This window comes from Trifolium pratense, linkage group LG7 (assembly GCF_020283565.1).
Source record: "Trifolium pratense cultivar HEN17-A07 linkage group LG7, ARS_RC_1.1, whole genome shotgun sequence".
Taxonomy (NCBI): domain Eukaryota; kingdom Viridiplantae; phylum Streptophyta; class Magnoliopsida; order Fabales; family Fabaceae; genus Trifolium; species Trifolium pratense.
The window spans coordinates 53,411,070-53,435,069 of record NC_060065.1 but is presented as its reverse complement, the minus strand read 5'-3'; the positions used below and the strand labels follow the sequence as shown (position 1 = coordinate 53,435,069).

Sequence of the window (24,000 nt, the reverse complement as noted above, 5' to 3'; positions counted from 1 at the left end):
TTCCACAAATTATAGTCCAATTTTAACAGCTAAAATTGTTAAAATTGTAAAATTGTTAAGTTGAATATATAATACAATTTTTTATTAAATGTTACAAATTTAATGTTAAATATAGTTATTATATGAATCTTTTTTATAACCTTATGATTCTTAGGGGAAAGAGACCCTAGTAGTCAGAGTTTGGTCACGAGGTAAGTAAAGTCTGACCAAGAAATTGTTCCACCCAAAAATCGAACCCGAGTTCTCCAGAAATCCATCCTTTTTGATGAAGCTCATTAATCAATTTTGAGCCCAATGACTTGTTTAATTATTATATGGTTAATTATTATATGAATGATCCAACACATAATTTTATTTTACTAAATTCAAGACATAATATTGTTAATAAGTAGTACTCCCTCCGGTCCTATATATAAGGAACACGTTGAAAAAAATACACATACTAATTATGCTTATTTTTTTTATTAAAAATTCTAAAATATTATGTGTTATTCCAAAACTAACATTGGGAATGTGTTTATGTAATTAATGCATAACATTCAAATATGTTGCATTTTATACAATTTAATAAGGGTATACAAGAGATTATCTATTTAATAAAGAATAAATTTAAAGATAGTTTCTTATAAAAATGACCAAAAATTTTTTTCAAAGTGTTTTTTATATATAGGACCGGAGGAAGTATTTTTTATGTTATCAACACTTTTACTGGTAGAAAAAGATCTAGTGAGTGAATGTATACTTTTAAGAGAGAATATATTCTCGTTTAATATACAGAGTTGGATAAATTATAAAGTTAATTCTATGAATTTAATTATAAAACATAAATTGATGGGATTTAATTCAATATCAATGGAACAATAAGATAAAGGAGAAATGGATGGTATGAAACCATCTACATGGAAACAAAGACAAGCATCATGTGTCAATCTACTTGGAAACAATTGGAGAAGATTGCTTCAATTTAAGTTCTAGTTATAAGTCTATTAGTTTCATTCATGTTAGGCGTGTGGTGAATCAAAGTCGTTTATTAGCTAAATTTGTTCAAGCTTTTAATTTGGACTACGCTTACCTAAAAAAGACTAATTTATGTGGTCATGGCTTTTTACTTGTCCGTTTAGATTGTTTTATTGTTGAGTTTATGCGAAACATCCTAGACAAATTCTTAACCATGTTCTTAAGCATCAGATTCCCATCTTCTTGGTTATTTGTCGGCCCTCAGAGCCACTAGTGCCCTACCCACTTCCAAAACAACATACCTAGCCGAGGCTTCGGTTTGGAGTAGTGTTGTTTTTAGTTGTGTGACCTATTTGTTTTTCATTTTTGTTGAAACTTAGATTAAATTAAGTGTGCATCGGTGAGGTGTTCGACAAAAAAAAAAAAAAAAAAACTCTTAAAACAGTCTAACAATTTTTTGGGTGCATTTCGGAATATCATAGAATAAAGTAGCATACGGGGCTAATGCCAATTTCATCATCGTCTCCAAGTATCAATTGCCTATCCTAACAAATGGTTAAATTGGAGAATCTTGAAACAAACAATAGTCGAAATTGATGTACTTGTAGAAGTCCAAAAAAATTATCCATAACGGTATTGATGAAAAGACTTTGAATTCTCACTTCACTTTTGTTACTAACTTGTTAAGAGTCTCATTAGTTGAGAAATGACATGAAAATGTGTAGTTCTGAGTTTAGTCTTTTTATTTGCCATATTAATAATATCTTGCAATGTAATCCAAACTTTATGGTTAAGTTTATCAAGCGGCAAGCGAACATGGTTGCCCATACACTTGCTAGGGCGGCCATTTCTTGGCCTCGTCGCTATCAATTTGAGACATTACCTATTTGTATTGTTCCTTTATTGAATAATGAAATGTTATAAGTTATTGTTCGTCAAAAAAAAAGTGAGGTACAATCTCTCTTTAAAAGTCAATTTTATAAAGTTAAATTAAGCTCAACCTAAATTTTAACATGACTTTGGTAAGAGCTCCTCCAAAATCTATTAGATCATCTACTATAAAATTTATTTTATCGGGTGCGACGGCCCAATAGTATTTTGCGAGTACCACAATGATTTGAAAAATGACCTAAAATACTTCCTGTGATCCTTAAGCGAAATTAATCACTTTTGAAGTTTATTGATATTTTGGTATTAGCTATCTAACGAAACTCGATTCTGAACCACCTACACGCATCAAAATTCAAAACTAGTAAAAGCAAGTCCCCATCGTTTACGGTATGATATATTAGTCTAGATATTAAAATCTCACATGTCATAATTTGAGTTAATTGAACATCAAATTCCTCATTATTTCCCTCAACATGATCAGAACCTCAAAATCACAGATCACAGTTAATGAGAATTACAGTACATACATCTAAAATCAATAATTAAAACTTAAGTTCCATTATCAATTTAGGCAAAATCATAAATAACATTTCTACGCAAAAGATTACACTGTGTTTGGATGTTCAAAGAAATAGGAAAGAAAGAAATAGTGAAGAGAGAAATAAAAAAGATAGAAATAAGAGAGAAGTTGAGTGGAAATTCTATATTGTTTGGATGAATAGAAATAGAGAAGAGGATGAGTAGAAATATGAATAGAGAGAAATTAATAAAAATGAAAAAGACTAATTTATCCTTCATATTTAAAAAAATAAAAAATAAAGTTGAATATTAAAACTAAAAAAAATAAAATAAGGAGAAGGACATTGTGGGAAAATGCATCTCTCCACTCCTTCAATTCACAAATCTCACCTATTGAGGAGAGATTTCTTTTGGCATGGGACCCACCTAAAAAATTTCTCTCTCTCCTTATTTCTCCCTTTATCCAAACTAAAGAAATACCTTATTTCTTTACTATTTCTCTCTTCTTTATTTCTCTCTCTAATAAATCTATCAAAACAAACATAGTGTAAAAACGATTAAAACCAAGCTCAAGATATTTTCCATTAATGAATCAAACTTTTACATAAGATTCACTGTGATCCAAATCCTAAATAGTAAAATACTTCAAACACATGAACATATTTAAGCTACATTACATGTGCCTAAACTGTGATATTATATATCAACAAAACCAACAAGAAACTAAAATCTAAGCATTCTTCGGTGATTTTCCAGCCTTCGATGGAGATTTCGGCTCCTTAGCAGCAGCTTTCTCATTCTTCTTAGGCAAAAGAATTGGATTAATATTAGGAAGAACACCACCATGAGCAATAGTGACACCAGCAAGCAATTTTCCAAGCTCATCATCGTTCCTCACAGCCAACAACACATGCCTAGGGATAATCCGATTCTTCTTGTTGTCACGTGCAGCATTTCCAGCCAATTCAAGAACCTGATCATGAAATTAGGGTTTCAGATTCAAAATTGAAAAAGAAGAGGGAAAATTTAAATCGAAACTGAAATTGAAATTTACCTCAGCAGCAAGATATTCAAGAACGGCGGCGAGGTAAACCGGAGCACCGGTACCGATACGCTTAGCATAACGACCTTTCTTCAAGTAACGGCCGATTCTTCCGACGGGGAATTGAAGACCAGCTCTGGTGGATCTGGTAACCGCCTTCTTCCTTGATTCACCACCTTTTCTTCCTCCAGCTCCTACTTTCTTAGTCTTGGTTGCTTCCATTGTTGCGAGAGAGAAAGCTTCGAATTGAATCTAGCTGAGAATTCTCTGTGTTTTGAGAAACTCTGAGAAATGAAATGAAGGACGAATGTGATGAAGAAAATGGTGAATGTGATGGCAAGGTTTTATAGTGTCAGAGTTTGTTGTAGGATTTTGCATTGAAAGGTTTTAGGCCGTTGGATTAGAACTTATCTATGGCTGAAGATTGCTTATTTGGCAATCCGTGTTTTCTAAAATGAACCAATGAGAATTACTTAGATTATAAATAATATAAAAGTATATATATATTTGAAAGAAAAGTAAATAATTCAATTTATTGTTTATTTGACTAACTTAAAATAAATAATTGATAAAAAAAATAACTTATTTGACTAACTTATAAAATTGTATAGCTCATTTGACTTACTTATTTTGACAAAGACTTAATCATTAAGTTTAGTACTAATTTATTATTGGTCAGTAAATTAGTTTATTTTGACTAACTTATAAAATTGTAGAGCTCATTCTTCCGTTTCATATTAAGTGACATGTTTAAATTTTTATCAAGATTAAGATGAATATTTAGATCAAAAAAAGATGATAGTAGTTTTACAAAATTACTTATTGGTGTATTCATTATTACACTAAAATACATATAGTAAAAAATATTAACTTAAAAGCGGATAAAATGTGCAGTCTCAGAATTGTCATTCATATGGACTTGTTTCATAAAAATAAAAGGGTAATTAAATTAATATAGAGGAAAAATAATATTAAAAAAGAGGTTAACCATCTTATAGATTATTTGATCGAACTTAAAACAAAATGAATGAGAAATATATGAAGAATAAATAAAATGAATCAGCCTAGTGTTTAGTTAACTTGACAGACTTAATTAAGGCCTGATACTCTGATCCACGAACAAGATTATAGATAAAATCGTAGACTATATTATGTCAATTTTTTTTGTTTATAACGTTTTGGTTCCTAGGAAAATGGACCTAGTAGTTCAGAATTCGATCGCGAGGTAAGTAAAGTTTAGCCTAAAAATTGTTTCACCCAGGAATCGAACCAAATAAGTTCGGTCGTGAGGTAAGTAAAGTCTGGCAAAAAAATAGTATCATTTTTATCCCATAATTATTTACTGTTTCTTTTCAGTCCTCTAACTATACATATGTCTACCAAATAAGTTTTTTCAGTTAAATTTTATCAAAAATTGTTAACCATCGTCAACCAAATTTTCAAACCCAAAAACCCATCACCACATTATCACCAAATTCATAAATCCGTCACTTCCTTCACATCAAATCCACAAACATAACCAATAAATATAACAAATCCAATTTAACCAAAAAAATTGAATAGAATAAGCAAATAAGTTACTTTATTTATCCCTATACAAAATTAAAAATAAAAAATAAAAAAAATGAAATCTCATAAAATACGGTGTTTCTGTGGAAGGTTTCACTCCTTAAGCATATATGGGTTAATATATGGGTCTCCAAAGTATTGGGGCCACAAAACTTCATTGATATTATTTCATTAACACACAATCAAAAATCCAAATCGAAGGGGTAAGCTTTTCACACGCATTCAAAGCTTGAAATCAAAATTGAAACATCATCTAAGGGATTCAACACGCATTGAAGCTCAAATCCCACGTAAATATCGTTTTAAATTAGTTTGTTTTAGCTATCCTAATGCCTATTTTCGTAGGACAAGAACGACTAAATTTGCCCAGATAAATTAGACCCGGGCCTCCAATATATGTATGGACGGCCCTAGTTGTAGGATGAACGAGAACATCTTGATTTTCTATGTTGTGCCGGTGAACATAACATGAATACATCAACAACAAAAACAAAAAATTGATTGATCGATCAAACATTACTTGCAATGTCAATGATTGGATCAATTGCTTAATCGAATGAAAAGTGAAAGGAAAGAATCTTGGTCAAACCCGAAAGAAAAACTACTTTAAGATAAGAAGAAAATCGAGGGGTTTCGTCTGTCAAATAGTATTGTCCAACCAATTTTTCATTAAATATGAAACTATTAATTAAAGTTTTCTTATTCTCCTTACAGACAGACAGTCATACAGTGAACTTTCACAAAATATTAGGTGAGGCATATTATTAACCACTTAATACAATCATTTGGTTCTCAAATTATTTGAATGATATAGTCCCAAAATGAGTGAGTCAGTTGACCGAGAAACGCATGTCAATGCATAATTTTGACGACTATCTTTAATTGTATAATAGTAAAAATTATAAAAAATTGATATTTTGAAAATACTCATCGAGACGAACCTAACAACATCTTATATGTTAATATTTATTTTTATTTATTAGTAGAAAAATATGGTCAAAGCAATATGTATGAATAGTACATATATTCAAAATGGCTCATTCATTTTGGGACGGAGGGAGTACACTATAAGAAAAACTTAATTTCTTAACAAAACTTGTTGAGAACTACTACAAATTGTGTTTTCTGTTAGTGATGGTATTTTACTGAAATATGGAATGTTACTGTTTCTAAGAAAACCACCATGAGGAATGGTAACACCAGCAAGCAATTCCTCAAATTCTTTATCCATGTACAAACCCACCCAAATATGTCTTGGACTAATCCTTTTCTTCTTGTTATCACGAGCTGCATTTCCAGCCAACTCAAGAAACCTTCACATAAAACAAATTTCCAATTAATAAGGTTTAAAATGAAAACCATGTTTCTCAAGTTGACATTATTTATATATACATATTATAATAATTATATATGAACAAAAGGTAGACGGACAACAAGCTGCGCCGCTAAACCTTTTTGGATAGCAAAACTCGATCTTTGAAAAACTGCATTCATTGATCTAGACGACAAATTCAATAATCTCCAACTCGTAGCAACAAAAAATGAAAAAAGGTTATTTACCTCAGCAGCTAGATATTCAAGACAGCAGCTAAGTATACAGGAGCATCAGTACCAATACGTTGAGCGTATCTACCTTTCTTCAAATAACGGCAGATTCTTCCGACGGGGAATCGAAGACCGGCTCTAGTGGATCTCGACACCGCTTTCTTCCTTGATCCTCCTTTCTTCAATTTTGGAGAAGTATCCATTGCTATTGTGAGAAATGGAAATGGTGAGATAAGAATGGAAATAGATGGTGTTGACTTTATTATTAGTGACGATTTTACAAGGATTAAAAATTATGTCTTCTTCAACACTCTAAACTCAAAAACTGTCTTCCTAAACACTCTAAACCCAAAAATTACAGTGTTTATAAGTTCTAATTCAATTGATAATATTAAATAGGTTAGACATCAATTAGTTTGTATTTAAGACCTTTTGTATAATATATTTATGGATTTTGTTAACGATTGCTACCTGGCACTCTAAGCAATCTTTTTAAAAGAAATTATTTATCCAAATTGCTACATTTACATTTAAAAATCCGTAAGCAAAAACATATAACCAATTTTATTCCAATGGTGATTACATTAATCAACCTCATGTGACACGAATTAGAAGCCTCGCACCTACTAAAAAATTTGCTCGAACGCCTTAGGTAGAGGCACGTACGCCTCGTATCCGGAGGCAAAACCCATGAACTCAGTAAAAGCTCCGTTTTAAAAGCGCAATCAAACATACTCCACGGTTCTCACCAATCAACTTCTCAAACTTCTCAAACTCTCACCATAAATGAAGACAAATCCAAACATGAAACAACAGCCAGCAAATAACTACTTTCAGAATCAATGATTCCTTTCATTTCTTCCATTTTTATGTTTCTATTTCTCTTCAAAAAAAAAAAAAACCAACTGACATAAAAATTGTTTACATTTTCCACTGTTATCAGGTTGATCTGTTTTCCACCTCCTCGTCTATGATTTTAATTTTAGCAAGGTTTTATTCCTCTTTATAATGATTAATTACTAATTAGCAACACACCTGATAGATCAATTTCACAAAAGAGTGTTAATTCATCAATCAAACCATTGGTTTATTCCAATTTCGGATAAACAAAATAATTTAGCCAGCAACATAATCTTACCTCAAATGGCTGAATTTGTTTACGAATTTTGACAAAACAAAAACGAAAACAATTTTATGCAAACTACTAAACATCATAAATATGAAACATTAAGAACACTAATCAAAAGCAAAAACAGAAGCAAAGAGAAATTTCTAAAAACAAAGATGTTTTCATTGATGAATTAAACTGATACATGAGATCCAAATTACATTGTTTCAACCACATTAAATAACAGGATCCTAAGCTTAGATATGCACAAAATTCATACTAATTCATTAACCAACCCTAGAATCTAAATCTAAGCTTTCTTAGGAGATTTCTTAGCCTTTGGAGACTTTGGCTCCTTACTAGCAGTAGTAGATCTATCAGTCTTCTTAGGCAAAAGAATTGGGTTAATATTTGGAAGAACACCACCATGAGCAATTGTAACACCAGCAAGCAATTTTCCAAGCTCTTCATCATTCCTCACAGCCAATAACACATGCCTTGGGATTATCCTATTCTTCTTGTTGTCACGTGCAGCATTTCCAGCCAATTCAAGAACCTAAACAAACAAATTAGGGTTTCAGATTCAAAATTCAAAATCCCTAAAAATTAGCAATTAAATTGAAAATTGATTTATATACCTCAGCAGCAAGATATTCAAGAACGGCGGCTAAGTAAACCGGAGCTCCGGTACCAACACGCTGAGCGTATCTACCTTTCTTCAAGTAACGGCCGATTCTTCCGACGGGGAATTGAAGACCGGCTCTAGTGGATCTGGTTACTGACTTCTTCCTTGGACCTCCTCCTTTTCTTCCTCCAGCTCCTTTCTTCGATTTTGGGGAAGTATCCATTGCGAGATTGAAAATTGAAATCGGTGTTTTGTGAAGTGAGAAATGAAGAGTGTGATGAAGATGAAAATGGAAGATGTGTTGGCAAGGTTTTATACTGTCACGGTGGTTGTTAGAAGTTGGATTGAGATAATTGTAGGCCGTTCGATTGGAAATTATCTATGGCTCGGTGTTGCTTACTTGGCGATCCGTGTTTACTAAAATGGACCAATGGGAGTAAACGGTGTGGACTCTTTTATTTTATTAGACTTTGAGTTTTGTCTATTTTTGAAGGAATTAGTCTACTTTTGTGAAAATGTTATACTACTCAATAGTCTCATACTGGAAAATTCATATTGTAGTAAGGTTTTTGTGCGACCTTTAAAAGAGGTGAAGCACAATATCTTCTCAAGAGGTCATACTCATATATTTTAGAATTGTTTTCGCTTAAACACGCTTAATTATAAAGTTTTAATAGGTAGTATGAGTTAAATTTTTTAACTATGAATAATCGACTCAAGTAGTAAAAAAATTGGATTCTTAAGGAAGCATTTCAAGAAAAACTGAATTTCTTAATAAACCTCTCAATAATTTATCGAAGGCTAAAAGCCCTAATAAATACATTACATTTAAAAATTAAATTCAAAAACATTTCTTGATGGCAAAAAACTACCAATAAATTCTGCCAATAAATTGAGTTACTTTAAAAAAAAAAAAACTGACAGAATACTTACTGACGGCCTCAAGCAGCCAATAAGTTAAAATTTAAAAATAAAAAGCTCAACATATGTGGTTTACGTGTTGAAAAAAATTGGCAAAGCTTAATATTTAAATATTATAAATATGAGGGTCTTACACCGCCAATAATGCATACATTATTGACGGTTTTTAGCTCTTCTTGGAGGTTTTTGGCCCTCAGTAATTTGTTGTTTTTCTTGTAGTGAAGTGGTCACAATTTTCACGAAAATAAGACAATGCTAAATAGTTTTGAAAATTTTGTGTATTATTAACATGGTTAAAAAATAGTATTTAAGTTGATAAAAAAACGTAAAAGTAATTAACATCATATTTATTTCTCGCTAAAAAAAATACAAGAAGTGCGGGTTAAATTGTGCTTTTAAAATGTTTAAGTTCTTAAAATGTTTTTGCAAAGAAACACAAACACGCAGATGAGGAAAGAGAGCAAGAGAAACATACAGATAATTTATCCTGATTCACATCACAAACCTATGTTACTTCAGTCCCTTCACACTTAAAGGATTTCCACTACAAGAAAAACAACATTTATTGGGGGTCAAAAACCCTCACAAAGTGCTCAAAACCGCCAAAAAGTGTTTATTTACTGACGGTCAACTGGCGGCCAAGTATGCGAGAAAATTACTCGTTGGTAAATTTACTGGCGGCCAGAACCGCCACAAACTAGAATGACGAAATTTATTGACAGCCTGAGCCACCATAAATTCAAAATTTATTGGCGGCCAAGACCACCACTAAATTGTGAACGATGCAACTTTTTAGTTACATGTGCCTAGAACCGCCAGTAAATAGCTGAAAGAAAAGACAAATGAACACCTATTAATATTATAGTCGGTACAATAGACTGTTATGACTAATTTTTTATTATTAATTTACTTCATTGGTTTTTTTTCATTATTATTGTGATTTTACTTTTGGACTTTATGGGATAAAAAACTCTAATGAACAAGAGCAATTATCCACCCAAAAAGCTTACAAAGTTATCTGAGATTTTCTCACCACCCTAAGTTTTCAAGAAAATCTCCTTATTGTATGGAAAGGTTTGTTTTTTAATCAAGAACATAACTCAATTTCACATTCAGTGACCCTTGTTTTCTTTTTGAATCAGAGCCAAATCTTTTTTGACATAGGAATTAGAAGTAGATATGAGAAATGGTGTTCATGAATTTTGAATTAGGATGGTGAAGAAGCAACATAGATCTGATTTTCAGGTTCACACTCATTTCTTCACAAACATACCGTAAAAAAAAAAGCTAATTTTTTTCACATGTGAAATTGTGGCAATGAAAATTGAAATTGAATTGTTGAAAAGAATGAGAAATAGATCTGGAAAGAGAATGAGAAAGTTCAAGGGTGGGAGTGAAAAAATAGATCCAAAAGAGAATGAGAAAGTTCAAGGGTGGGATTTTACATCTTGTAGCCAAAAAAGTTCAAGGAAGTGGAAAAATAGATCCGGAAGCACTAAATAGTTAGGCTTTTGTTTTCTAAGTAAAATAAGCAAATTAAGCAGTATTGTGAAACTGGTGAGATTTAAAACTGAGAAAGAGACCAAGAGAAACGATAATTATTGGCGGCCATTACTAAATTTATTTATAAATCTTTTTTACAGACAATTAATTGGGGGTTTTAGCCGCCATTAAGTGGAATGGTTCCCTTCCCCTTAATTATGGACTATTTATTGGCGGTGTAGGCCGTCACTAAATTTAAGATTACTGCTTTTTTCTTTTCTGGTGATTTTTGTTAGTTATTGAGGGTTTAAGCCGTCAGTAATTTATTGAGGGTCAAAACCGCCAATAAATATTTTTTAATTTCGTTGGTAAATTGAGGTTTTCTTGTAGTGTTCACTTAGATCAGATATCACATTATACATACCTACTTATACTCTATATAACTTAGCTGAACATATTTTGTCTAAGTATCCTCATAAACAACCCTAAACAGGAACAAAATGTTGACAAAAGTACTGTTGAACCATAGATCTGGAACCTCAAAGTGCGTAGCCAAGGTAGTAGTGAACAAAATGCAAACATTTGAGGAAGTGAGAGTTTGCGATGTTATGCAGCACAAGAGAATAAATTATGCAGTGAGTATTACTGTTGGCAAAGCATGGAAGACAAAGTTGATAGATAACAAAAAGTGTTATTAAAGGAGATGTTGATAAGCAGTATGCAATGATATGGAGTTATGCAACTAAGTTAAAAAGAGTTTGTGCTATTAACACCATCAATGTAACCACGGTTTGGGACTCTCTATTTTTATTTTGATGGTTGTAAAAAGGGTTTCCTCCATGTATGCAAACCATTTATTGGAGTTAATGGTTGTCATCTAAAGACAAAATATGGTAGACAACTCCTAATGGTTGTAGGTAGGGATCCCAGTGACCAATACTTTCCATAGACTTTTGGGGATGTTGAAAAATAAACAAAGGAAAACTGAAGATGGTTTTTACAATTGTTAAGGAAATATACTGGACAAGATAAGAAATTTGTTTTAATTTTAGATAACAAGATGTACAAATGTCTTTAATTAGGTGTTTTTATGAAGAAGAAAAATTGTAGGCGTTGGTGGCTGTGTTTAAAGATATGTTTCAGAGAACTGAGCATAGATTATGACTCAGATAGTTGTATGCACATTTTAAGAAGTTTGGAGGAGACACCCTTATAAGGGACTTGATGATGGGAGCTGCCAAAACAACTTACTATTGAGCATGGTTAGAAAAGAATAATGAACTGAAGATAGTTGATTTTAAAGTTTGAAAGTGGCTAATGGGAGTTCCCACAAAAACTTGGAGCAAGCATGCATTTAGATTTTATCCAAAATGTGATATTTTGATGAACAAAATTTTTGAGTATATGTTTCGTTCTGCAGTGATCAGAATTGAGTTTGGTAGAATTGAGTTTGATATAATTGATTTTGATTAAAATTGAGTTGAATGTAAAGTGATTTTTATTTGGATACTTTTATGGTAAAAATGATTTGTATTAAATATGTTGTTTGAATGATTTGAATCAAAATTGATTTTAAGAGTGGAAATTACGAAAAGGGTTTTTAGCTATATAAAAACACCCTCCAACCCAATTAATTATATTTTTTTGGGGTCTATTTTTTTAAGACCAACCAACTCAAATGCCCAATAACTTTGTGTAAAAAAAACATTCCAAGTCAAGAAATCTATGTCACAATCAATAAATTAAAGTCATTTTTTCCGGATTAAATCACAACTTCTTCATTGGGGGAGGATATCCATTGACACCGCCATTTTCCAGAATCTTCATTGCCTTACAGCTTTTCTCCTTCCTCGTCTCTTTGTTATTATTCTATCATCTCTTCCATTTTTCCTTCCCCATCTCTCAATATTCTACCTCTATCTTACCATTTTTCCATCAAATTTTCCTTCTCCCTCGCCATCAAAGTTTCTATAATCAGAGGCAAATATGTTTAGTTGTGAATTTTAGAGAGGAAAAGCAACATGCAACTGGTTGGAGTGGTGGATCCAACTGATTTAAGAGTGAATTTGAGAAAGACATCATGTTACGGGCATGGAAGGAATAAAATAGTAGGAGAAAGAGCACCCGAAAGAAAAAATCCCAAATCGAGTTTGGTTTGGCGTAGAAGCTTGGATTTGTAGCTTCATGTAAACTCGTGTTTGAGTGTAAAATCGCGTTTCAGGGATTCACAATTGATTTTATCCAAACACACAGAAAAACAGAAAAAGCACGTTTTGTTGCAGCAAACTCGCGTTTTGGTTCCGAAACGCGTAACCAGACGCTTAGTCATTTAATGTCACAATTTTAGTTGTGAGAAAGTCTTGGTTAGGCACATACCCAACACCTAACATTTGGGCACATCAAATCAAATTTTGACAACACATTACTTTTCTTAAAAAAAAATAAAAATGTCCTTATTCCCTCTCCACTCTTCCGCCTTCTTTCTCTGCATGTTCTTGTTGGTAGATCTACCTCCTTCTTCCCTTTTTTGCATCCTATATGGTTTGCTATTCCACTACAATTTTGTTTTCAAAACGGATTTCTAAAAATCATACTTTTTATCTATGTTCTTCTTGTTTAGTCATATTTCTATAAATTTTTATGTTTTAATTGAAAGTTCTTATAAATCCAAAATTTCTTGACCTTAAAAATTGTATATTTTTTAATAATTTCATCAAATTTTAATCATTAGTAGAACAATCATGTAGGAATTTTGTCAGATTTCCATGGCCAAAGAGTCTTGATTGAAAAGATTGAGTGGTGAATTAAATTTTACTTCCCCGAAATGGTGAATGAAATCAAGTTAATCTTATTTCTTCAAAACTTTTTCCATCAAAGTGTTTTGTTGTTTGTTTTGTTGATTTTTTGAAATATTTGTTTTTCCAAGTGAGATAGTAGGAGAGATTGGGATAGATCCAAGTTTCGAAGAAATGAAAATGTTGTGTTTGTTGCAGAGATTAGGGAGGAAGAAGAGGAAGAATGGAGAGAGAAGAAAAAACACTTTTCATTTTATTTTTAAAAAAAATAATGTGCTGTCAAAATTTAGTTGGATGTGTCCAAATGTTAAGTGTTGTGTATGTGCCTAACCAAGACTTTCTCTTTAGTTGTTATGGATAAGGTGAGTGTTAGGTTGTCTTCTTATGCAAGTGTGCTAGTTGTCTTATACTGATGTGACACCACTTAAAATTGACCATGTGGACTTTACTAACTATTTTATACATTAAGTTTTATTTTACATATTTAAACTTATAATTTTTTTTTATTTGCATAATCTCTCTCCACTTTCAATTAATAATATTTCATATTTCCAAATAAAACTAAATCAATTTATCTATGAAAGAAAACGAAAAATCTCATTTTCAAGAACCTGCAATTAGGGTTCTTGTTCTTCAATGGATCCCAAAAATGCATCTACTCAATCTCATCTCAGTTCAACCAATACACCAATACATCAACAGTGTTTCTCAAATCCCCTACGCGAATTTCCCAAACCAAAATCCTTCACAGTCTTCACAAATCCCTTCGACATAATTGAAGAAGATATCATCGTCTTCCCGATCATCGACGATGACTTTTACCATCACCATCACCATCGTTTTTTCTCTTCACAATAACCCCTTCTTTCTCAGTTCCAATATTCTCCAATGCCCAAAACCCAAATCCCCCAATTTTTTTCATTGACAAAGATCAGAAACGATACGCATCTCCAATTTCCGACTCTCTCTAATTTCTATCACTTCTTCAAGTTTCAAGAGTAAGAAATTGGGTACAATTGGGAAAAAAAATTCAATGCTTCATCTTCAATCTTGTATAATCTGAGACGAGAAAACGAGAATTTCTTCTCTGCGATAAATCTTAAATCGACCTTGGAAGGTAAGATGGATTTTTACTTAGAATGGAATTACATGTTGGGGCTTGATAGCTAGAGAACACTCGGATCGGTTTTGTATGCTGCAACAACTTTTGAAGACATTTAAGTTTCTCCTTTAGTTGCTGAAACCATCAAATAATATTTTTTTTATAATAAAAAATAAACGCTTTATGATATCATAAAATATTTAATGTTATTTTTTCTACTATATCCTTAACTACACATTACTCTCTATTTTTCCAATTCTTTAATTTTCCAATTAGTAAAAAAAAAAGTCGTCTACAATAGGAAAATAAGAACTAGTGGGCTTATAAATGTACCGTTTTGGTCACAATGCAATGTCATGCAAGAGCCCTACTCAAAATTCAAATGCTTTGAAAAGAAATGTAATTTTTAAACTTTCTATTTTGATTATTACTTGTGTGCATGCACTTGTTTTGAGAAAAACTACCAAAAGGAAGTTCAAATGCAAATCTTGAAGCTAGGATCAAGTCAAATTAAAGCAAGTTAATTTAAAGCAATGACAAGTCGAGCTAAAGCATATGCAAGTAAACTTGAAGTTGATGCAAGTTAGAGTTTGTTTGATGATATACCTGATGAAGTTATGTCTACAACACCTAACATTAATTATGCTGTTATTCCAAAGAAGAACAAATTTGTGTCAAATGTGCATATGACTCCAAAGAAAGACAAAGTTACGTTAAAGTTGTAAAAGACTCCAAAGAAGGACAAAGTCGTGTTAAAGGTGCAGAAGCCTCTATTTAGAATTGAACAACATATGGTGCAGAAATATGTACAATAGGTTCAACAACTTACGAAGGTGAAGAAAAGGTGTAGTGAAAGATTGAATCTGAAGAAGTTTTGAAAGGCAATTATAGGTCATGGCAAAAAGAAGAAGACGATAATGATTAGAAGGACAAATGGAAGCCTGGAACGACAAGAACAATGAGCAATGAAGAATGAAAAATGATGGAATGGAGAAAACGATGATGAACATTGAACCTTGTAACCCTAATTAATGATTTTTTTTTATTCTTTTAGGGTTTAATGTGCTGATCCTTCGAAAAAATATACAATTTCTATTTTTAGTCCCTCTAAATTTTTCTTCAAACTTTAGTTCTCTAAATTTTATGTTTTCCTTTTTAGTCTCTTTTTTTATTTTTAAAGTTCTCGTATCATATATGAAATAACTTATTTTGAAAACATATTATCATTAAGACTTTAAAATATTTGTTCGTAATAAAACTCGAGTTTTATCTAAATAGATAAATGAGAGGTTAGAGAACCCACTTGATGAATGGATGGAAGAAATGCTTTGAGCATTGAGATGACCGACGATGCAAAAAAAAAAGATGTATCAGTAGAAAACACTTTAACGTCCAAGTTAAGTATAAACTTGAGGTGAATGTAACGATTAGATTAATGCATATCTTGTGAGATTTGTGAAGGTTGTATATATAAGCCAATAAATTTAGAATTAGGTTGGTGAATATGCCATTGAACTTAATCTAACCCAAACTTACGGTCCAAAACAAATATTATTAATTTAATAATTTAACTATTTTCTCTTTAATTTTTTTTAATTTATCTATAACTTTAAATTAAATAGTTAAATAATCAAACTAATACTAGTTAAACACTTCTATTATTACTATGATTATTATTATTATTTTACTGAATAATTAGTAGTACTTACTTGGTAATAAGTCGTCTACAATAATTGAAGAAAGTAACAAAAAAAAACTCAATAGAAGAAGACGGTATTATGACTATTATCAATCATGCCGTGGCTTTCTATTGGCTCGTTTAAAAGCGCACGGATCAAGGGTAAAACAATCCACAGCCGTAGATAACATACAATCCAACGTCCAGCATTACTTTCACTCCAATTGTCACACTCCTCCAGAAAGGAACACTCCATAAAAGCGCGCTAACATTTCACAATTTCAACATCACATTCCTTCTTCACACTCTGCATCTCAAATTTTCAATTCCCTCATCTTCTCAAAACTCATCTTCAACCACCAAACCCTAATTTCCCAATCTCGAAATGGATTCCACCACAAACACAAAGACAAAGAAAGGTGCCGCAGGAAGAAAAGGCGGAGGTCCAAGAAAGAAGTCAGTCACCAGATCCACCAGAGCTGGTCTTCAATTCCCCGTCGGAAGAATTGGTCGTTACTTGAAGAAAGGTCGATACGCTCAACGTGTCGGTACCGGAGCTCCAGTTTACTTAGCTGCCGTTCTTGAATATCTTGCTGCTGAGGTATAAATCAATTTCAATTCAATCACTATTATTTACTGATTTTGAATTTGGAACCCTAATTTTGAATCTGAAACCCTAATAATTTGTTTGTTTAGGTTCTTGAATTGGCTGGAAATGCTGCACGTGATAACAAGAAGAATAGGATAATCCCTAGACATGTGTTATTGGCTGTGAGGAATGATGAAGAGCTTGGAAAATTGCTTGCTGGTGTTACTATTGCTCATGGTGGTGTTCTTCCTAATATTAACCCAATTCTTTTGCCTAAGAAGACCGATAGATCTACTACTGCTAGTAAAGAGCCAAAGTCTCCAAAAGCTGGGAAATCACCAAAGAAAGCTTAGATCTGTTTGAATGAATGATTAGTTTATGGATTATGATTGTGTATATCTGAGATTAGGTCTCTGTTTTGTAATAGAAATATAATTGTTCTTTGCTTTTGAGAAAAGTTTATGTAATTTGGTTCTAATTATCAATTAATCATATCATTTTGTTTCCTATCATTTTTTGAGTGAAACTTATTGATTATTTAAATTATAAAACTGTTTTAGTGATTTTTAGGAAAACTACCAGACACAACTTTTCTAGAGATTAAAACTATTTTACCTATATAATTCTAGATTAATTGATTAAGTTTTACTACCTTGTTTCTTTAAAATCCACCATTTTTACCTTATTCATCACTACTAGTTTTGGCTTGGTCGAATTTTCATGATTTGAGCAGTATTTGAATTTTGGCTTTATTAAATTATTTTGAATTTGGTTCAAAATATTAGGCGCGATAATTATATTTTTGAAAAATTGTGTGATTTCCCGAAATTATTGTAAAATTAACATTTTTTTAAGGCAAAAAGAAAGTATAATTATATAATAAGCCACAACACAAGAGGTGCTAAACAGTACATAGAGAGGGATCGATCACCCAAATCAAAAACACAAAAAAGCCCAAACTCAACGACCAAAAAACATTCCATCTAAAAATAGAAAACTACAACACAGAGGACAAAACAGAAAGCAGCAGCAAAAACAATCTTGCAGCAAGCCATAGCATAAGCGAAGCAAACACTAGAACCATCACCGGGGAGTAGTCACCTGGGTTCCACCGCCATTCATACAAGAGACAAGGGCCTTTGGCCATGCGCCCAATAAACCAATTGTAAAATTAACATTGTTTGAATGAAAAACAAGATGAAAATACTCACTTGTTAGAAAGTGACGAAATTATGCCAACGTTGGCGGTGAAATTATGTAGAAGAAGCTTTTTCAGTATTTGTGGTGGTTAGATCTATAGCCATATCAGTTACCACCATCTCATTCAAACCGGTTGCAGTAGTTAGATTCAAATGGCGACGGTGGTTTTTGACTTTTGTTGAGTGGGTATGAAAGAGGCCGGCGACTGAGCCTTCAAAGAGAAGCTCTGTTACTTTTGGTTATGAAGAAGAAGATCATTTGACGTTTTTGATTTTCTGTGTTTTAATCAATAAACGTTGACATATGGCATGGTGTGTAGCGTGGGATATATCTAATGGGTAGATTTGAGTCAAGGGCATAAATGTAAAATCAAAAGATACACAAATAAGAAGATAAAGTTGAATGAAATAAAAATAAATAAAAACGAAAAGCCAAAAAAGGTGTAACATGTAGTTGCAGGTCAAAACTAAAGACCACCGGTGGACTTTTATTTTGGAGACCATATTAGGGGCACCCATAATAGAAAGTATGATGTAATAATATGTTAGTCCTTAAACAAGATTGAAAGAAATTTTATATTAAATTTTAAGTATCATTTTTTTAATTTTTTTTTTAACAGTCATGCGGTCTGACCAGTGACCTACTTGTTCGACCGACAATCTAGTGACCCAGAATTTCGACCGAGTTGATCACTAGTCCGGAATTTAAGACCATGGTTAATGGTTAGAGGAAAACAATTTTGTATATTAGTGCATTTTCAACCGTGTTTTGTTATGTTTATGCATGTGTTCAAGAAAAGAATAAAATACAATAGAATAAATGAAAAAAAATTAAATTTTTATAAAACGATATAACTTTACAAAATTTGATGCCATTATTTAATTACATTAAGTTATTTGCTTAATAAATCATACATAACTGTAATATGAGTTTTATGACGGTAAAATAAAATAATAAGATTAAAATTTATAATCAGTTTGTATTTCAACGTTATATAATATTTATTATCACGTGATATGCATGACTCAAAAGAGTAATGTTAATACATGAAAAAATGACACAATATTCTTTACAATATTTATTGATAATATAGTTGTTGGTGTTATTTATTAAATAAAATACATGAGTTTAGTCATATTTTTTTTGGTGGTACATAGATGAAATTATAAAGTCATCATAAAATCACACACGAGTGAGGGAACTGAGGTTCGAACCCAGGTCATGACTTCCAACCTAACAACTTTGGCATTGTTTTGCTAGTTGAACTAAGATTTGTGGACCGAGTCTAGTCTTATTTGAAATTGTTTTTTTAAAAATTCTGTGTAAATTATCTAATATTCAAAATTGATTTTTTAATTTAAATTAAAGATTTATTAGTTTAATATTTATATCACTTAAATTTTTAAATTAAAAGTAAAATCTTTAATTTAACATTGAATTCAATATTAAATTATCAATTATTAGTAAGTTTGAGGCTTAACTACACATTTGACCATTTACGTTTATTTTAGGTTTCAATTTGGTTTCTCACGTTTAAAAAGTATCAATGAGGTCCCTTACGTTTCCATTATGTTTCAACTTAGTCATTTCCATTAATTTTGTCACTAACACCGTTTGAACTATACACGTGTCAGTGTGTCCAAGTGTTCACGTGTCTGCCACATGTTACAAAAATGAAGGAAAGTTGAGTGCCATCAATTGGTTAATATTTCAAGAACTTGTTTAACTGTTCTTCCATCAGTAGCCACATGCATGGTGCAATAATACAATGGATCCATCATTCCGCAGACAACCTAACCAGTAAAAAAGTTCCATGTTCTGAGCCTCACAGAAATTTCTGAAGGTTGCACAAATATTTTTAACTCTAGCAGCACCAAATAATAACCGATAAATTTGGTAATTGAACTTCTTTCCGCTTAGTAGAATGTGGTTAGAGTATAATAAAAGGAAGGACATGATTTAAAGTCATCCTGTGAAATATTAGTAATGCTGGGATCAGCTTAGCCCGGACAAGAAATCTAAGCTCATGCACTTGAATATCCACAAACTTCTTCATGAAGAGAAGAACACAATCCTCCCCAACCGCAGCATCAATTTTTCATTGAGGCATACATTGGGGGATAAAAGAAGTTTATTTCAATTGCATCCTACAAGAATATCAGGGGGATCAGCTATCATAACTTTGAAAAAAAAAATAAAAATAAGCACAGCCAAAAGGTAAGTGGACTCAGAGGGGTCGGTTATCAAATGAAGGTTCATTTTTTCCCTTGCACAAAGGTAACTCGACTCAATATTCAATGGCATTTCAATTAGGAGTTTGTAACACACAAACATCAACTGCTGCTAGTGCTACCTAGTAAAAACTAGTGAACTCCCTCCCGGCCACCCTATTACTTTTCACATTTCAGTGGCCACATGCACAAATAGAGTGTTCACTTTTTGTTACTATTTCATAGCAGATGTCTCTCTATCTATCTGTCTCTTCAAAAAGGCAAAGGCGAGAATAATGGATCATGGTGAGAATAAAGGAAACAAGTGTTTAACCAATGCTTGAAGAATAAAATAAAAGGAATTAAGGGAGTGCATATTTATATAAATGAAACCAGATTAACAACCAGAAGTATAACTATACAGAGTTACAATGTTCTAGGCATACAAGTTTGAAGGAAGAGCAAGCAAAGAGTGTGGGCAGCCTTATAGGGATATCCATGAAATTATGCATAGGGTGTTTATTGATATGGCAAGCAGATGTAAACAACTGATATAAAAATAATATAACACCACAAATGTGCACATAAAAACAAAATTAGGGTCACTCAAAACCGAGAGTACAATGAAATAACTCATCTAATATTAATTTGTTGAAAAATTGGATTTGTGAGTAGAGACCAAGCCAACAAAAACCAAATCACAAAAGGGACAAACCAATCCGAAATCTATGACCATAAAATCAGGGCTCATGCGAGAGGGGATGAAAATTTTACCCTTAGCAAAGGTGTTGTGTATGATGACGAGCAAAACAATATCGTAGACCTCATCTTCCAGCTCTGAAGCACCATGAAGCGAGTGGTGTGACCATCATTTGTTGTCACCGTTGTTGTCGTCACGCCAAACAGAACACACGACAACAATCATTGTAGATCCATTACTTTGAGGCTGCACAAAGCTGTTAATGTATTGTACTACTACTACTACCACTACCAATAGTCTTTGCACGAGCAACTTCCATCCTCAAAACAGTGAAACCTATTTGAATCTCTCACTATTATTTTTCTTTGAACAATCTTTGATATATATTTCATGGCAGTGTGACAGTCTACACAAGTTCTTAAATTTTTAAAAACCTTGATTGGAGTTCCTGGTGGAGTTGAAATGATTCCAAAGGCAACAGCAAGCTTCTCACTGTGGTAAAAAATGTTTTGCTCTTTCTGCTCCTCCTCCACATCATGTAGCACAAAGTTTGTGTCTGGAACATAGCCTTCTTCCTTCATTTTCTTCGAGAGTTCTCCTAAGTATTCATGTATATCACTTATTTTGGGGTGAGATGTATCTCCTACTAAAAACACGTGGACTTGTCTTTTAATCTCAACCCAGCTCTTACCTGGCTTCTTTACTATTCCCCGATTGTCCATATCCTTCCTAACCTTAGAAACTTCAGTCCACAGACCAGCATTAGCATAAATATTAGCCAGGGTGATATAGGTAGCTGGATTCTCTGGTTCTATCTCAAATAATGCCTTTGCTGCTCTTTCGGCTAGTTCAATGTTCCCATGTATTCTGCATCCTCCAAGTAAGGATGCCCAAAGGAATTTATCAGGCTTCATGGGCATGTTATCAATAATATTCTCTGCCTCGTTGAATCGTCCTGATCGTGCCAATAAATCAATAACACATGCATAATGATCTGCAGTATGCACCAATCCATGCTTCTCCTTCACTGAATGGAAATACTCCAACCCTTTATCCACTAATCCAGCATGAGTACACGCGGAAAGAACTCCAACAAAGGTAATTTCGTCGGGCTTTGTGCCCGACTGAAGTAGTAGTTCAAAGAAATGAAGAGCCATGTCGGGTTGACCATTCTGAGCATATCCAACAATTAGAGAAGTCCATGACACCAAATCTGGGCGAGGCATCTGGTTGAACACCCTTCTCGCAATTTCAGTGTTCCCACACTTTGAGTACACATGGACAAGAGCACTCGCAGCAAACGAACATGGGTCGTACCCTACTCGTGTCATGTATCCGTGAACCTCCTTTCCCACACGTTCAGCAGCAAGATCGGCACATGCATTTAAAACACCAGCAAATGTATACTCATTTGGTCTAACACCTGACCCCATCAAATCTCTGAACAAAGAAAATCCCTCTTTTTTTCTTCCATCTTCAAAGCATCTATGAATCATGGTAGTCCACAAAACAACATCTCTATTAGCCATCTGATCAAAAATACCCCTAGCCTCATCTAAGCTCCCACACTTGCCATACAAATCCAAAAGAGCAGTCCAAACCACCTCATCCAACTCCAACTCAGTCCTTATCAAATAACCATGAATTTCCTTCCCAAGACGCAAACTCGGTATAGCAGCAGCAGCAGCCAAGGCACTGGACAACGTAAACATGTTAGAATTCGAACTCTCATTCTCCTGCATCATTCTAAACAAATCCAGAGCTTCCCTATGTCGACCATGACTAACATAACCAGATATAACAGCATTCCAAGAAAAATTATCTCTTTGCGGCATTTCATCAAACAGTTTTCTAGCTTTTTCAAACTGACCACGATTAGCATAACCCGATATCATTGTATTCCAAGAACACAAATCCTTTTGAGGCATTTCATCAAACACCATCTGGGCATCAATAAAACTCCCACATTTGAAATACATATGAAGCAAACGATTGGAAATAACAATACCAGGAATAAATTTAGAAGCTTTAGTATGAGCATGAACAGTCTTACCCAATTCAAGAAATCGATGACGAGCACAAACAGCAATGAGAGTGGAGTATACACGAGGAGAAGGTTGATGAATGCGATGGAGTAAATCAACGGCTTCCTTGATGCGTTTCTGTTGACAAAGGACATCAATGAGCTCTTCGAATTTGCGGTGGTCGGAAAGACAAGAGAGGGTGGAGTTTCTGGAAGAGGGATGGCGGAATTGAGAGGAAGAAGAAAATGCTCTCCGAAATGCCATCGGAAAAGGTTTCCGGAACTCAGTATCACGATCGCGAACAGTTCATTGTTAACGGAACATTAATGTTTATATCTACGTAAATAAATTTCTATATTCGGCTATAATAATTTGAGTTTTTTCTAATTAACCCTCTTATAAATTGAGGGCATATGTTCTATGCTGATGTGGCACCAATGAAATTCATCCACATGTATTTAAGTCAAATATAATTAATTTTTTATCACAAAATAATTTTGATTACTTTTATTTTTAAATTAATTATATTTTAGATATTATAATCTATGAATTTACATTTTGGTCCTAATTGCTTCTAATTTGTTTGCTTCTTCTTCAAATTGTTTTACGGTCTCAAACACAACTTTCTTCTGCACATAAATAAAAAATTGAAAATGAGTGAATTGATTCCGATTCGATTCTGGAACAAATAGATAATAAAAATTAAAATCAATGTTACCTAGACGAATCCAATTCTGAAACAAACGTAGCAGATGATGGAGAAGTGATTCCGGAAGAGGTGAATGAGTGTTTGAAGGTTGAAGGAAGAGCAAGAAGAAGCAGCAATTGCAGAAGAGGAGAAATGGCGACGTCGACGACAATTGCAGAAGAGAAGAAGCGACGACGGCGAAGGAAGAATTTGGTTGCCGATGATAAGAATGGAGAAAGAAGCAGTGATGATCATGTAAAATTTGGTGGTTGAACCTTGTTGTGATGAAATTTGATGGTAAAGTGATGTGTTTACCCAAATAGTCTAAAATATAATTAAAGAAAATTAGTAACCT

At 32.9% G+C, this 24,000-nt stretch overlaps 4 protein-coding genes and 1 pseudogene across 4 annotated transcripts; 1 reads left to right on the top strand and 4 right to left on the bottom strand.

Moving 5' to 3' along the window:
• Positions 1-2,941: 2,941 nt before the first annotated feature.
• On the bottom strand, positions 2,942-3,699 carry LOC123897628 (probable histone H2A.1). Its single transcript, XM_045948343.1, has 2 exons — positions 3,422-3,699; positions 2,942-3,340 (listed from the first exon to the last, which is right to left on the bottom strand). The coding sequence occupies exons 1-2, from the start codon at positions 3,629-3,631 to the stop codon at positions 3,098-3,100; spliced, it is 453 nt and encodes a 150-aa protein (XP_045804299.1). The 5' UTR covers positions 3,632-3,699; the 3' UTR covers positions 2,942-3,097.
• Positions 3,700-6,018: 2,319 nt separating this feature from the next.
• On the bottom strand, positions 6,019-6,730 carry LOC123898416 (annotated as a pseudogene).
• A 1,062-nt stretch (positions 6,731-7,792) lies between these two features.
• LOC123897465 (probable histone H2A.2) lies at positions 7,793-8,555 on the bottom strand. The gene is made up of 2 exons (XM_045948118.1): positions 8,270-8,555; positions 7,793-8,187 (listed from the first exon to the last, which is right to left on the bottom strand). The coding sequence occupies exons 1-2, from the start codon at positions 8,477-8,479 to the stop codon at positions 7,942-7,944; spliced, it is 456 nt and encodes a 151-aa protein (XP_045804074.1). The 5' UTR covers positions 8,480-8,555; the 3' UTR covers positions 7,793-7,941.
• Positions 8,556-16,523: 7,968 nt separating this feature from the next.
• LOC123897595 (probable histone H2A.2) lies at positions 16,524-17,335 on the top strand. The gene is made up of 2 exons (XM_045948300.1): positions 16,524-16,835; positions 16,931-17,335. Exons 1-2 carry the CDS (start codon positions 16,620-16,622, stop codon positions 17,174-17,176), a joined length of 462 nt encoding a protein of 153 aa, XP_045804256.1. The 5' UTR covers positions 16,524-16,619; the 3' UTR covers positions 17,177-17,335.
• A 2,260-nt stretch (positions 17,336-19,595) lies between these two features.
• Positions 19,596-23,323, bottom strand: LOC123899954 (pentatricopeptide repeat-containing protein At4g37170-like). Its single transcript, XM_045951227.1, has 2 exons — positions 21,008-23,323; positions 19,596-20,170 (listed from the first exon to the last, which is right to left on the bottom strand). The coding sequence occupies exon 1, from the start codon at positions 23,219-23,221 to the stop codon at positions 21,221-21,223; it is 2,001 nt and encodes a 666-aa protein (XP_045807183.1). The 5' UTR covers positions 23,222-23,323; the 3' UTR covers positions 19,596-20,170; positions 21,008-21,220.
• Positions 23,324-24,000: the final 677 nt, after the last annotated feature.